The sequence below is a fragment of the Xyrauchen texanus genome, chromosome 35 (genome assembly GCF_025860055.1).
Source record: "Xyrauchen texanus isolate HMW12.3.18 chromosome 35, RBS_HiC_50CHRs, whole genome shotgun sequence".
NCBI lineage: Eukaryota > Metazoa > Chordata > Actinopteri > Cypriniformes > Catostomidae > Xyrauchen > Xyrauchen texanus.
The window spans coordinates 20,348,134-20,363,491 of record NC_068310.1 but is presented as its reverse complement, the minus strand read 5'-3'; the positions used below and the strand labels follow the sequence as shown (position 1 = coordinate 20,363,491).

General features: G+C 37.7%; 1 protein-coding gene across 4 annotated transcripts in view; it reads right to left on the bottom strand.

Moving 5' to 3' along the window:
- The window catches only part of LOC127628707 (eukaryotic translation initiation factor 4 gamma 3-like), a 79,536-nt gene that overhangs the window by 36,889 nt on the left and 27,289 nt on the right, over positions 1-15,358 (bottom strand). For all 4 annotated transcript variants that reach the window (XM_052105514.1, XM_052105515.1, XM_052105516.1 and 1 more), the window contains 7 exons: positions 12,482-12,658; positions 11,466-11,580; positions 8,411-8,514; positions 8,161-8,286; positions 4,755-4,845; positions 1,889-2,641; positions 1,707-1,786 (listed from right to left, as the gene is read on the bottom strand). In XM_052105514.1, coding sequence (XP_051961474.1) covers positions 1,707-1,786; positions 1,889-2,641; positions 4,755-4,845; positions 8,161-8,286; positions 8,411-8,514; positions 11,466-11,580; positions 12,482-12,658 — 1,446 coding nt within the window. The remainder of the gene's footprint in view (positions 1-1,706; positions 1,787-1,888; positions 2,642-4,754; positions 4,846-8,160; positions 8,287-8,410; positions 8,515-11,465; positions 11,581-12,481; positions 12,659-15,358) is intronic.

The following is a 15,358-nucleotide window of genomic DNA, read 5'->3' as shown; positions in this document are numbered from 1 at the left end:
AATCTTTGCAAATGTATTAAAAATGAAAAATAAATTCACATGTACATAAATATTCACAACCTTTGCTCAGTACTTTTTTGAAGCACCTTTGGCACCAATTACAGCCTTAAGTCTTTTTATGTATGATGCTACAAGCTTGGCACACCTATATTTGGGCAGTTTCTCCCATTCTTCTTTGCAGGACCTCTTGAGCTCCATCAGGTTGGATGGGGGGGCGTCGGTGCACAGCTATTTTCAGATCTCTCCAGAGATGTTCAATCGGGTTCAAGTCTGGGCTCTATCTGGGCCACTCAAGGACATTCACAGAGTTGTCCCGTAGCACTACTTTGTTATCTTGTCTGTGTGCTTCGGGTCATTGTCCTGTTGGAAGATGAACCTTCGCCCCAGTCTGAGCTTCAGAGCACTGTGGAGCAAGTTTTCATCAAGGATGTCTCTGTACAATCAACTGAATTTACCACAGGTGGACTCCAATCAAGTTGTAGAAACATCTCAAGGATGATCAGTGGAAACAGGATGCACCTGAGCTCAATTTTGAGTGTCATGGCAAAGGCAGTGAATACTTATGTACATGTGATTTTTTTTTTCCGTTTTTTTTATTTTAATAAATTTGCAAAGATTTCAGACTAACTTCTTTCACGTTGTCATTATGAGGAAAATAATGAATTGAATCCATTTTGGAATAAGGCTGTAACATAACAAAATGTGGAAAAAGTAAAGCGTTGTGAATACATTCCGGATGCGCTGTATCTGAATGAAGGCATAACAAAGACTTCAAATGTTGTTATATAAAGACAAACATAATTAGATTATAAATATAATAGGCTTAGTTTTAAAAGTTCTAAAAATGAAAAAAAAAAAAAAAACAAAGAAAATAAATTGTTGGGCTTAGTTTAAATCCTAAGTCTAAGCCCAACAATTTATTTTATTTCATTTTTTTTTTGCATTTTTAGAACTTTTAAAAAGTCAAAATTGGAGTTTGGCGGCTTTTACTCCCTATCTATTAGCAAGTGTCATAAGCTGAGCTCATAAAAGTGGGAAACAAACAAATGTTATGCAAAAACCTTTTTGTATTTTGGAGAGGAGAGAGACAGTATGATTAATCTTGGACTACACAGATTTTTGTTCAGTTAAATATTCTCTAGAATGAGAATGTCCCTCCCCCTAAACCACGCCCAATGCCACTAATCTGTAAGTAACAAATTGTGGTTCATGGCTGTGATTTAACACGTTAGCTGTTTTTTAAAAACAGGACAACCTCTTCAATGTTTCCAGTACAAAAAAAATATGTCAATCAAGGACAGAAATCTTGAACCTGTCAAGTAATTTCAAGGGATCTTAAAAAAATTATTTTCTTTATTTATAAACCGATTTCTCCCCGCCTTTCGCCCAATGTTAGCTGGGATAGGCTCCAGCCCCCCGCGACCCTGTACACAGGATAAGCGGTTGACGATGGATGGATGGATGGATAAACCGATTTCTCTAATTGACAGTGAACCCCCCCACACACACACACACACACAATTTTTGTCAGATTAACTACATTTTGTCCGCGAACTATAGCAAAGTATGTACACTAGCACAGAAAGTCACAACAGGGTTTGTCAAATTTTAAAAAAAAATCCTGAGATATCTCAACACCACAAAGCTGCAAGTATGAGTGGCACAATGGAGAGTAAGACAATTAAAGGATTTTAATGTTATTTTACCTCTTTGTCTGGACACTGATCTTGACTGACAGGCATGTCCTCTTTTGGCTTCTTCCAGGTCTTTGGTGCACTAGATGTAGCTGTAGCAACCCACCAGAGTAAAGGCTTGTGTTATTTTATTGACCATCATAACATGATGACAATTGGCAATTCATCTTAGCCTTTATTTTTTGTGTGCTCACCTTGAATTGAACTTTTTCTGGACTGCAAGAAGAGCTCGCCTCTCTTGTCAGACAAGGCCTCGGTCTCCATCCCTGCTTCTTTGAGCTCTAACCCTGTAGAGGATCTCCTGGCTGGATGTGTCAGGCCTGGAGGTGGAGCAGTTGTGGTGGAGATAGCAGCAGTTGTGATGGAGGTTGTGACAGGAAGGGATGGGGCGTCAGGAGACCCAGCACTGTCTTCAACAGAAGGCAAGGGGCTATCTGCCTTTACCTCTGCAGACTCTGCCTCCAGCTCTGGTGTGATGAGGCTGTGCTCTGTGTTGGGCGAATTGGACTGGGGAACGCTGGGAGAGACTTCCCTGGGATGGGATTCCAGGTCCTCACTCAAGGGAGCAGCATCTGTATCCACCAGACCATTGATGGCCTTTTCAGAATGGGCTGGGGATGTGGACAGGCTCGGAGATGAGGGTTGCTCTGACGATTTCTCCGGCTCTGAGCTCTCTAGTTCTGGCGTGATAACTTTAGTAGGACTGGGCTCAGCTGAGGGGCTTGAGGGTTCAGCTGATTCCACTGTTGAGGCAGGCATGGAAGGAGTGGAGGCTGTAGCTACACTTGGGGCCAATTCTGGGCTTGAGGGGGGAAGCTCTGTTTTCTGTGGGGGAGAGGGCGTTTGGACTGAGCTGCAGGGATCTCTTCTTTCCAAAGGAGCCTCTGAATGCCGCAGTCCCGGAGATGCTGACCTCTTCAAAGCGAACTCTAGTTTTGGCTTGTCATCTAGACCCATTAATTGAAAAAGGAAGGTATACAACGTCATAAAGTCACCACTGCGAACAAATCATGTTTTATCATGTCAGGGATTCCAGAGTAGGGATGCTCTGATATCAAAACTTTGGCTTCGATATGATACCAGCCCTGGTACCTTGATATCGATACAAAAATCAACAAATAAAAAGCCTCTGATTTTTTATGAAATTACACAGAAAATTACTACATAAAGTCACATTATATTTTTCTGGATTCCATGTTAAATGTTTTAATTAAATTTTATGATCAATTGGCATTTAATCAAATTGATACATACAGCTTTAATCAAATACAAATATAATAATAATTTATATATATTTATATATTTTTTTTAATTGCTATTTTATTTTTGGTCATATAAAATGCTGCACAATAGAGCTTCACAATATTAATGAAAACATCAATGAAAAAGAACAAATAAGATTACCTGTGGCACAAGGCTGCTATAGCTGAATCACAACATGCTGATAAAACACTTGTATTTGTGATATTGCTTACAGTTAATAATAATAATAATAATACCACCATTTAATACTACATAATTGTTATTATGAGTATTATTGCTACTTTTTGAAATTTACATTTTTATACAGTAGTTATATTAGTTTTATACAGTAGTAGTATATTAGTATTATATAGTCTTCAATTTCACACATCCATTTGAATAAAGCTTTCATGTTAGTGGGACTTCTATTTTGACAGACCTTTGAGTTGATGGGTTAGTTAAATCAAGCTTCCGATTAATGCTGGGATAATCCCGTCGCGACTCTCAAACCAAAATCTCCGGAGGAGTTAATTTAAGTGTTAACAGCCGTTTAAACTCTAAACACACTGCATGAAAATTAAGTACAAGTGTGTGCTGTGTTTGAGTGTTTGCGCATGCCTGCGTGTGAAGCAGATGACAGAGTAGAGCGGTGCCTCTTGTCATTCTGTAGCGTGCAGCACATGCGAATGTATATTTTTTAATTAAATTACATCCTTCACACTTGGCCATATCCCCATTTTTATTTTATTTTCAAATTGCCATTAATTTAATCTCAAATTTGTCACATCTCATATCATTTTGCTAATGACAGCATACTGTAAAATGGTACCAAAATTAGCATCATGATGATATCATACAGTTAAAATTTTTTTGGTATCGTGATACTTAGCTAGTACCAGTAAACTGCACAACCCTATTCCAGAGTAAGAATCTGTGGTAACTTTCCGAATGTTAAAGAATAGTTCACCCAAAAATGATGCCATCCCAGATGTGTATGACTTACTTTCTTCTGCAGAGCACAAACAAAGATTTTTAGAAGAATATCTCAGCTCTGTAGGTCCATACAATGCAAATGAATAGTGATAACAACTTTGTACCCCTACAAATCACATAAAGAAAACCTAAAGTGATTCATATGACACCAGCAGTTAAATCCATATCTTCAGAAGAAATATAATAGGTGTGGATGAGAAATGTAAGTGCTTTTACTCTAAATCTCCACTTTAACTTACATTTTCATATGTAAAACTGAAACTAAACAGGCACCACATGTAACTTTAAGTGGAGATTTGGAGGAAAAAAAAAGGACTTAAATTTGTATCTACTTCTAACCCACTCCCATTATATTGCTTCTGAAAACATGGATTTAACCACTGGAGTCTTATGGGTCACTTCTATGTTTCCCTTATGTAATGTTCGGAGCTACAAAGGTCAAATCCCCATTAACTTGGATTGTTTGGACCTACAGAGCCGAGATATTCTAAAAATCTTTGTTTGTGTTCTGCTAAAGAAAGAAAGTCTTCTTATTATTGGTGCATTACTTTTGCTCTGTAATGACATGGAACATTAAACATCTAATTATGTAAATCTAATATTTTTCCTAAATGGTTCATAACTAGCCAGTTCTCAATTAATAAAACATCTATATAAACAAACACAAACAAACACAAACATCTGTGCATTTAAGTAGCATATTAGCTTCTAATTTGACCTTTTACATGACATCACTGCTTAGCATTAAAAGCCCAGAAGAATACTGTAGACATTTACTCTCTGAACCTGTTAGGAGAATGGGAAGAAATAGCTGAGTGGCCAGACCTGCTTTCAAGTCGACGTGTGCAGGGTGGAGCTGGGTGACGTCCACATTAAACATGATGTGCCTGTGATCTGCTACCTGGCTGTTCAGCTGCTGGGATTTGAGGTAGAAAATGTGAGGATAATGAGGGTGTGGACATAAAAACTAGCAACAGAGAGATACAAGGCACACGCACATATGCAGCAAAAAGACAGAGTGGGAAAAAACAGAAACACAAAGGAAAGGTGAAACAAACAAAGAAAGAAAGAGAAAATAAGGAAATATGGGGAGGAAAGGGGGGAAAGAGAGCAGAGGAGAGACGAACACTGTTAACGTTTAGGGAGATAATATAGAGGAAGTGTCAAAACATAGTGAAAGCTCCATCAAGAGGGACAATGCAAAAACATGCAGAATGATTTAGAGGCAAAAAGCATGTCAAAGTCTTCTAATCTCTGGCCAGGGCCTGCATCCCATTTGTTATAAATTGTTTACAGTGTGTGTTACTTTTGCAGAGAGTGCCAAATGGTCATAGAGTTGAAGCTGTGCAGAAAGCCTTAAAAGGAGGTGGTTTGGGGGTGTTTTATGCTAATTATCAACTGCGGACACATGCTCGCTCATTAAGAATAATCCAGATTCATCAACATGTAAATCACGCAGAAAATGTGCATGAGAACCTTTCTGCGGACACAAGAAGACTGGTATGCATTATGCAATTATTAGTGAACATGACCCAGTAAATTACACTGGCACACTGGGAATAAGATGTATTCTACTAGATGCCATGTTTCCCAAACATTTTCCAGTCACGGCACCCTTTCAGAATTTACAAAATCTTGTGGCACTCCATTTTAACAACAATCTCATCTAAATACATTATGATCCTTCAATTCAGTCATTTGTTTTCCAGCGAGACATGTCAACATGTGCTGCTTTACATTTATAATGTTGTTTAATAATACCTTTAACAAATATGTTTACAGGTAGTTAAAAAGATGGTTCACCCAAAAATGAAAATTCAGTCATGATTGCTCAACCACAAGCCCATAGAAATTTCTCTCTTGTGTGAAACACAAAATGAGATGTTTGGATGAATGTTAGTACCAGTCACCATTCACTTTCATTCATCTTTTTACATACAAGGAATGGTGGCTGAGACTAATAGATTGCCTAATATCTCCTTTTAAATTCCATGCATGAAAGAAAGCCATATGGGTAAGCAAATCATGAAGATAAGAGATTACAGAGTTTTCATTTGGGGGTCAACTACTCCTTTAAGAGTGGTGTTATTCCTTTAATAAGTAAATGCTCTCCAGTTTAAAGTTGACAAAATGTACAGATGAAATCCTTAAAGAGGGGACCTTGATGCTAAATCACTTATGATGTTTATTGAAAACAGATATTAATATGTATAAGAAAGCTAGATAATAAGATGATATTTTAAATTTTATACATGTATTTTATTAATAATATCGTTGTTACTTTATGTAAATCGTTAAACTAGTTATTATTAAAATGACTAATTCACAAGCACAGAAAATACCTGTACAGGTCAGATGGAGATGAGAGATGTGTCACGTGTAGTCTGAAGTGTTTCTCTTCACCCTACAACTGTTCTGGATGCATTACACACAAAGCATTTTTGCTATTTCTGCCTTTGTTATCAAAGCAGCTGTAATATGAGCAAACACAAGGATGTGACAAGGCAAAAAGAAAGATCGCTCCGACGTCGTGTGCTTGCATTGGAGACAACTCCATTGATTACAAACAGGATAGATTGCTTATCGCGGTGCTCGCTTGCAGAGACTCGGTATGGTAATCTGCTTCCTTGGCACACTGTGCATTTGTCAAGCGTCCAATGAGCCCAATGAGTTGTGTATTATTATTATTATTATTATTATCATTTTATTATTATTAAATGTATTTAGAAATGTATGATATTCAGGTTAAGATGTTTTATATGCATTTTTTGACTTTTTTAAGAGTTTGAAGGATTTTTCACACAATCTGGTTGGGAAACGCTGTATTAGAGTATGTAGATGAGGAGTCACATAAAAGGGAACACAGGGATCAGGACGACATGAACAATCATGATGCAAAACTACAACAGACATATCAAAAAACACAAAACTAATTATTTTTTTTTTAATTATCTACATGCTGAAAATAAAAATGTATACACTTATACTAATATATATACATATACTTATTGTAATGATTACCGTGTCTTGTCTCACGATTACCGTGTCTTGTTTCACTGTTGCCCTTTGTTTATCATTTTTGTCACTTTTGTAATTCCTTAGTTTTCACTTTTGTCCCTTTTTTCGCTCCATAGTCTCCCTGTTAGCTTTCGTGTTCTCCGTTCATTGTTTTCACCTGCCCTCGTTAATTTACCATTGGTTTCTGTCTATCACCTTGTTATCTTGTTTTGTGTTCTGTTTGTTCATTGGCCCCTTTGTCCTATGTCCATGTATTTAAACCCTGTCTGTTTGTTCAGTCTCTGTCGGTCGTTGTTTGGTAATGGATGTATTTGTTAGCTCCCTGTTTCCAGCCCCAGTTCCCTGTGACTACTCTCTCGTTCGTGGTTCCTGTTCCCCGTGTTGATGTCCCCGTGTCCTTCCAAGGTTCTGTCTCTGTTTTCCCATTGTGGACCTTTCTTTTGTTCCCGTGTTTTGTTTATTTATTGTTTCAATAAAGCCGCGTTTGGATCCTACCTTCTGTCTGCCTTCTCCTGATTTCCCACATCGTGACACTTATATTATACATATTCTAGTGGAAACATATATTTAGCTCCTCCAAGATGACATTCAGAGTTCAATGAAAGTATGCAAAATCAGTGGCAAGTGAGTAAAAGTTTGAGATCAAATTGTTAATCAATAAACCACTCAGTGAAGGCTCTGACCCACACACATACGCTGAGGCTTTAGATAAGAAGATAAACTACTTATTGTAAGGACTGAAAAAGAGCAGTAAGCTCAAACACTGCCTGCTTGAAATCTTCAACTTTCACAAAAAAATTCTTGGCATTTTTACATTTGCTGATGACAGGGCATGGCTATGAGGCTAAAAGGTGTTCTGCACGGTTCTAGTGTGTTCTGGGAGGTTGCTAAGGTGGTTGCTTTGTGGCACAAGAAGATAACACCCTCCAAGTTTTTGAGATTTTTTTGGTCCCTAGATACTGTATGGTGTTGGTGCCTCCTTCAATGTCCATGGGATTTTTAGATAGCATTTCAATGGTGTTTATTTTGAGTGGTTCTACGTAACCTTGTGTAATATTGTAACAATGGCTTTTATTATTACTACATAGTCTCTTTAGAATTAGTAAAGATAGATGCAGAGGAAAAACAGGTGCAGCTTAGAAAGGGGTCGATATCAAGATACATTTATAGGGATACAAACAGAATTTTTGATCTGTGAGACTGGCTGTCTTACCTGTGGAGGTGTAGGAGTAGAGGAGGGCCGCCCCACCGGTGGGGTTGTGTTGCGACTACTGCCCACCCCCGACAATATCTCGTCTGTAACATCCTTACCACCCTGGTTGGGGTCTCGGATGCGGATCTTAGAGGATAATAAGCAGACACAGGATTAACTGATAAAGCACATTTTATATGAAACTTAATATATTAAAATGTACAGAGATATTAAGATCCTAGATGATGCAGATCAAGCAGTATATGCTCACTGTTTTCTTTTCCCTCTTAGTAGGTGGAGGTTGTTGTGGTGTAGGCACTATAATGGATGGAGATGGTGTGTACATGGTCTGCCCAGGGTAGTAGGGAGGTCCTGCTGCTCCCATACCATACAATAAAATAAGTCCAAATTAATTAGGTCTGTTCATACCAAGTCCAATGCTACTAAACAACATGAAAGCATAAAATACAGTATACCAACTTATTTTCTTTTAGCACAAAAGCACATATAGACCCCAAATTTTCACAATTCTCTCAAAAACGTTTGTCTACTAGGGCTGGGTGATAGGACAAGGTTATTTGATATTGACAATATCTTATAAAGATCCCGATGCCAATTGAAACACTTAATTAAGAGATGATGATTGACGATATCGGTAAATGGCAAAACCATGGATCTGGGAAGTCGGCAAATATATTAATCAGTGGCCAGGGTGTGAACCTAGCACCCACCACCTGCCAAATGCAATGAGGCTGAATCCAGTTTGCAAGCTTGTTGTCCAAATATATTTCATGTGTGGGTAATTTTGCTCATCTACCTGCAACAGGTCGGTGACCTGTAAGAAGTCTTGGAGTGACACATGACAAGAAATGCTGTTACTCATAAAGACATGCTTGAAGAAACACACTTTATTATATTTTTAAGAACATACAAAAGAAAAGCCGTCAATGCTTGTGTCTGATTTGCTGTTTGTTCAGAGACGTGCAGCACGAGCCTGTCTTGTGAAACAAGTGCATGTCAAGAGTGCTCACTCTTTATTTTCTCTGTTTCATTCATCTGAAAACTGTTTGCATGAATAATGTTGTCAAAGAGAATGCTGCAAATAATCTCCGATCATCTCAGGAGGTGCAGTGAGTTTAGCTCGCTTTATTTCCACTGAGCAGTTCGTGGTTAACATGCATTGTGAACGCAACTCTGCAGGTTTAATATATATTTGTATTAAAGAAACAAAAGACGAATGGGATTAAATAAAACAATAATAAAAGACACGTTCACCTTGAACCTAAAACTGAGTACTATTTTCTTTTCTTTGGGCAACATTAACTTTATTACCAAAATGCAATACAGACACAAATTCAATAAGAACACATTTGACAACATTATTTTGGGAACACAAATGAATTTATTAGGCTTTTTATTATGATTATTTGTATCTTTATATTTATAATTGTCTTCAGTTCTTAATCTGTAGGCTATTCGTAATTTTCCACCTGTTGTTGTTGACTGATACTTGCTTGATTGCAATTGGGGCCATTGAAGATACTAAATGTTTGGATTTGCGAGGTAGTTAAATAAGATTTTTTGATCACTTTGTTATTTTTAGTGATGCACTGAAATGAAAATTCTGGGCCGAAACCGAAAATTCAGGATGCACTTGGCCGAAAACCGAAAAATATTATTTTATTAACATCATACTTTTTAATTAATTTCATGAATTTAATTAATCTGAATTGAAAAACTACAAATCAATAAAATTATCACACTTTTCATGAAAGTAACACCAAAATTGGACAGAAAATAAATTATAACAATATTAAATATATTATTCTTTATTCAGTTCTTAACAATCAAATTTAACAGATAATTTTTTACAAATTATCCAATAAATGTAACGTTCTAGAAAACTCTAATGATATGCAAAACAGCAGTCAAGTAATGAATTTAGCAGCTCTAGGCTAGCATCTTGCAAATACAAAAAGTTTAAATATACTACACAGTCATTTTAATGAAAACAACAGGCAGAACACAGAAGAGCAGAGGGCCTCTATTCTGTTTATGTAAACCTATTTCCACTTTAATATAAAATTATTGTGCAAAACAGGAGTAACAGAACTAAAACCAAACTCAACTGTAAATGACAGACGTAGCCTCAAGTGAAGAACAAAGTTTTGCAGGGCTAAACAAATTATAATGTAATTGCTATACACATAGCAAATTGGACTGTTTTCTATTTAAGTAAAAGTGGCAGGTTTCTCTTCAAGAACAAAAGTTGCTCAGCTTTCAGGCAACTCAAGAACATGAGATGCTGCACTGAATAGTCTCTCTCTCTCTCTCTCTCTCTCTCTCTCTCTCGGGCAGAAAAATAACTGCGTGCAATCCGTGCAAGCAATGGAAAGCGATCCTTTGTTCATGTACCAGTAGTCAAGTGGATTGTCGCGTTCGCAATATGAGCGTGAAGCGATCGTCTGTGTTCTGCAACTGCTTTCGGGTCCTTGAATAACGTATAACGTGCGAGGAAGGGCACCCGGTGGATTTTCTGGTGCCCTCCTAGGTAGTTGGTGCCCTACGCAGACTGCGTAGTATGCGTATAGGTTGCGGCGGTACTGCTTATTAGTATTATATAGTATTTATCACACAGCTGACATCAGCATTTGCTTGGCAGCGCCGTGATTACGATTAGATAAATCGAGAGTGAAACCTGAGCACTGAGGGGCAGGGAGGCACATATATCGGCTCATATTTTATCTTTCGGCCAAAACAAAAAATGCCATTTTCAGCTGAAAATTTCGGTGCATCCCTAGTTATTTTAATTGCTTTTTTCGTTTAAAATGCCATTTGAGTTTAGAAATGTCTTTTGTTTATGTTTCTCATGTTTCAATAAATTAATTCAATTTTAAAAGCAAAATCAATAGAGCAAAAATGTTTTTAAGGCTATTATCGATTAAAAAAAAATTACATATCGCCCAGCCCCTTTGGCTACCGAAATTAACTGTTTTTTATTCTAACAATAAAAAAAAATTCCTTAAGCCACTTTGGGAATAACTCATAAATGCAGTGCATACAAGGCAACCATAATGGAGGCTTCATGTCAAGAACAGAGGGCAGCTTTACCACCAAGGACAAACTCATACACAACTACCACAAAAGTCTACAAACAGTCATTGATGCTTGTCGAGGCAAAATATTGAATGAAAACTTATGAACAGGATAAAAAAGACAATACATTTCTATGATCTCTTTTATTGTTTACAGTTGTATGTAAACATATGAGCAGCAGATCTGTACATATCTCAGCCAAGCAAATAAATTGTGGGTGGTAAACTCACCATAAGGTGCAGGGAAGTCCCCTGGACTTGGTCCAGCATAGAAGGTACTGGGGCCAGTGGGCTGAACTGGGTACTGTTGAGGAGGCCCCACATATGGTGAAGCACTGTGACGGTACTGTTGAAACACACATGACACTAATAAGTTATAGAAGATTCTGCACTTGTGGAGATACATCTAAGGACTTCAACCACTCTGCATACAAAGGCAGAATGCAGTAACCATGGTTTTTCCTGGGTAAAAAATGGTCTTTGGTGGCAGCTGACGTACACGTTCATCACAATGCAGGTTATTTTTACATAATTGCACTCAATGTTTAAAATATGTTGTTACAATTCATGTTCGTAATGAATATTATTTATTTTTGATCATCTGAGCAGTTTTTTGTATTTTAAGGTGCTGTGGTAACTAACTTAACACCTTATTAACACTAGTCATAATATTCATGAGTTAACCACTGTGCTTCTATAGAAAATATGTTTGTTTCCTACTTCATAACAGATATTGTTTTTCTTTTATCAGACTCTTAATGATTTAGGAATCATTGCGATTTTAGGAATATCTGAAGCCAAACCAGGCCAGTTTCTTTCCTAATATCAAACATGGTAACAGTTCTAAAAGTTATGAATGCAGTTTGTGACGAGGTGGAGGGCGTGGCTGAACCGTGAGGGTGCACGGCCGGCGCTGAATCAGCTGATCAGCAGGATAGTGAGATAAAGGGGAGCTGGAGATTCGAGAGAGAGACGCACGCAGCCGTGCTGCATGTGTGTGTTTGATTATGTTTGTTGAGTTTTACATTAAACTTTGTTGAATGTTCAGCCGGTTCCCATCTTTAAGCAAACTCCTGTCTTTAAACAAATTTGTGTGTGGCCAATGAGATACTTCCCACTGACAAATTCTCGCAAATACAAATCAGCAAAAATAGTCAGGAGATTAAAACAGCCTGATGTAAACATATGGTCCTTATATAGTGGTGTGTAATGTGATTCCAGTCTGCAGTATGACTGTGCTGTCTGACCTGCTGAATGTAGTACTGTGCTGTCTGTGAATGGAAGGGCATGGGTGCCATGGTCATCATGATGGGCTGATTTGGGGGGTAAACTGCTGCCGTGGGGGTCTGAGACGTGGGCCGAATAGGAGGGTTGTTGCTTTGAATGGTGGGCCGAACAGTTTGCATCTGCGTCCGCTGAAAAAACTGTGAGAGAAAGATAATGGGGTGAGCTCAACTTTGGAAATGTTGGGGAACTCCTTACTGTAAAATGTCAGTACTGCAGTGTATCTAAGATCACATTTCAGCACTTCCAAGAAGTCCCCTTAAGAAGTGTTGAAGACGTAAACACTTTTTTAACTTGGCAAGGCATCTAAACAACTATTAATGTAAAGGCATGCAAGAAACAAAGACAAAACACATCATCATGCAGTTAAAATATTACACTGTAATACTTAGTCTAAGAATTAAAGACCCCATAAAGTCAAAATTGGAGTTTTGTTGCATTTAGTCTACGTCTAAATGTTAACCAAATTTACTTTTAGCAGATTTAAGCATTTCAAATTTACAGTTTTTCTTTTCCAAAGGAGTTGATGACTACACACATTTTTGTCCAATTAAAATTCCCTCAAGAATGATAATGTTCTACCTACTCCAACCAACTGGAAAGTATCAAACCATGATTCATGGCTATGACTTAACTAAAGCCTATTGACAATTTGTAAAAAATATGCCAATATGCGGTTTCAATAGGAAATTTGTCAGAGGACAGAAAACTCCACTTATCAATTGGTTTCACAGGGTCTCTAAGTAGCTGTGTTTGAGCATCTGATAATAAGGGTTCCGATACAATGGTTTTATAATAGGTTATGCATGAATGAATCACAGTAAGAGCCCATGGTGTTGAGTTTCAGGAAAAGGGCTTTTTCTTGTCAAACATGGACACGTTCTTACCAGAAAACCAAGACAATTTCCTTATTACGCTTGCTATTAATAAATTCCTCAAATAGAAAGACATGTCGCAATAAATTCCTGATGATACTAGCATCTCACACTTAAGACCATTGACACATTTATTTCTAAAACACGTTTAAAAATGAAAAACATTATTCACAGTTTCATAAACTTCAAAACTGATTCACTTACAGTATCTCATAGGCAAGGGAGAAAAGATTTAAGGCCAAATTTAAGATGTCCTAATACAGAGGTAGAGAATTCCAGAGTCATGGGCCAGCAACTGAGAATGCACAATCATCCTTACATTTTAAACGAGTCAGAGGAATAACCAGTTGCATATCATTTAATGACCTTAGAGCCCTATAGGTAAATGCTCTGCACCCTTAAATAGCGCCTTTTTAACCATAGCACTTTACACTGTGACTCATTCACCAATTCACACACACACACACACACACACACACACACACACACACACACACACACACACACACACACACACACACACACACACACACACGACAGCAGAGCTGCCATGCAAGGCACTAGCCTGCCATTGGGAGCAACTTGGGGTTCAGTGTCTTGCCCAAGGACACTTCAGCATGTGGAGTCATGCGGGCCAGGATTCGAACCGCTAACCCTGCGATTAGTGGTCAACCCACTCTACCACCTGAGCCACAGCCGCCCACAGCCACCCTGATAGATTGTTCCAAAATGGAAGACAATCCATCGATCCCCTTAAAAACATATAATACAATCTTGAGTGGTACCAGTCAAGAGCCGGGCAGCAGCATTTTGGACTATGAAGGCTAGCGATGCATAACAACTACAATTAATCACTATTTTTCATTCAAGCAAACTGTGAGTTGGCTTCGCACAGAATTACTGTATCACCTGTTGCAGAAGGGTAACTGTTTTGACTGAACTCATTACAAGTCATAAGTGAAAAATGCTCAATTCTCAATCCCGTTCTGTACACAGAGTTCAGTTCTCTTTTATCATCTCATGTTTGAGATCCACCTATGGGAAGGGGCATCTGTACCTGACCTCTGCGGAAGCATCCAATTACACCAAGAGTGAGTGCAGCACTTCAGCTCGTACTTGATTGAGGTGAGGAAGAAAGAACAGCTCACAGTCCAGACGCACGCCAAACTTTCCAAACAGATTAAGGTGATCACAGAGTATTATAATTCAAAAATGCGAAATAAGTAAATACAGAAGCAATGTCGTTGTGAAATAAAGTGGAGCCGTACCTGGTGTTCCGCTTGAGCAAACTTGCCTGTCAGGGCGACTAAAAAGGAAACAGTGCGTCGTTATATACTGTATTTAATGCAACCTTTATTAAAGTTCAAATAATAAGGAAGCGGGCTGTATAAATAAGCACAAACTCTGCACAAACTCTGAAACTGGCATTTGTCTGTGTGGTCAGAGGCGCTTATATGTGTCGCGTAAAAAACTTCTCCCAGCTGATACACTGTCTTGCACGGAGACGCTCATCACTGGCGCGTGCTTGCTACAGCTAGATTTTGTTTATAGTGATTGCTCGTGAAATAGTGAATTATAATATGAGTGTCACAGTGTGTATCTTATGGTGAAGAAAATCAGCTATACGCATCTCTACAAAGAAGAAATAGTTAGTTTTTTTGTAAATTAAAGATGGATCAAAATCAAGTGAACAAAAAGGTTAGAGGGTGTAGTCTTAGCCCATTATACAATGCAAAAACACTATTTTTTTTATTTGTCTTTTTTGGTTTGTTTTCCAAAATAAATATCTAAAACTCCTTATGTATATTTAATTCAGCAGCTATACAGCAGAAGAAAACATTGTTATCGGAGAATTTTTGATATAATATTTAATTAATTTTAATATTTAAATATTTTTAAATATAAAAAAATCCTTAATACATTTACCTGAGAAGGAACATATAAGATATTTAGACTTGTTTTTAG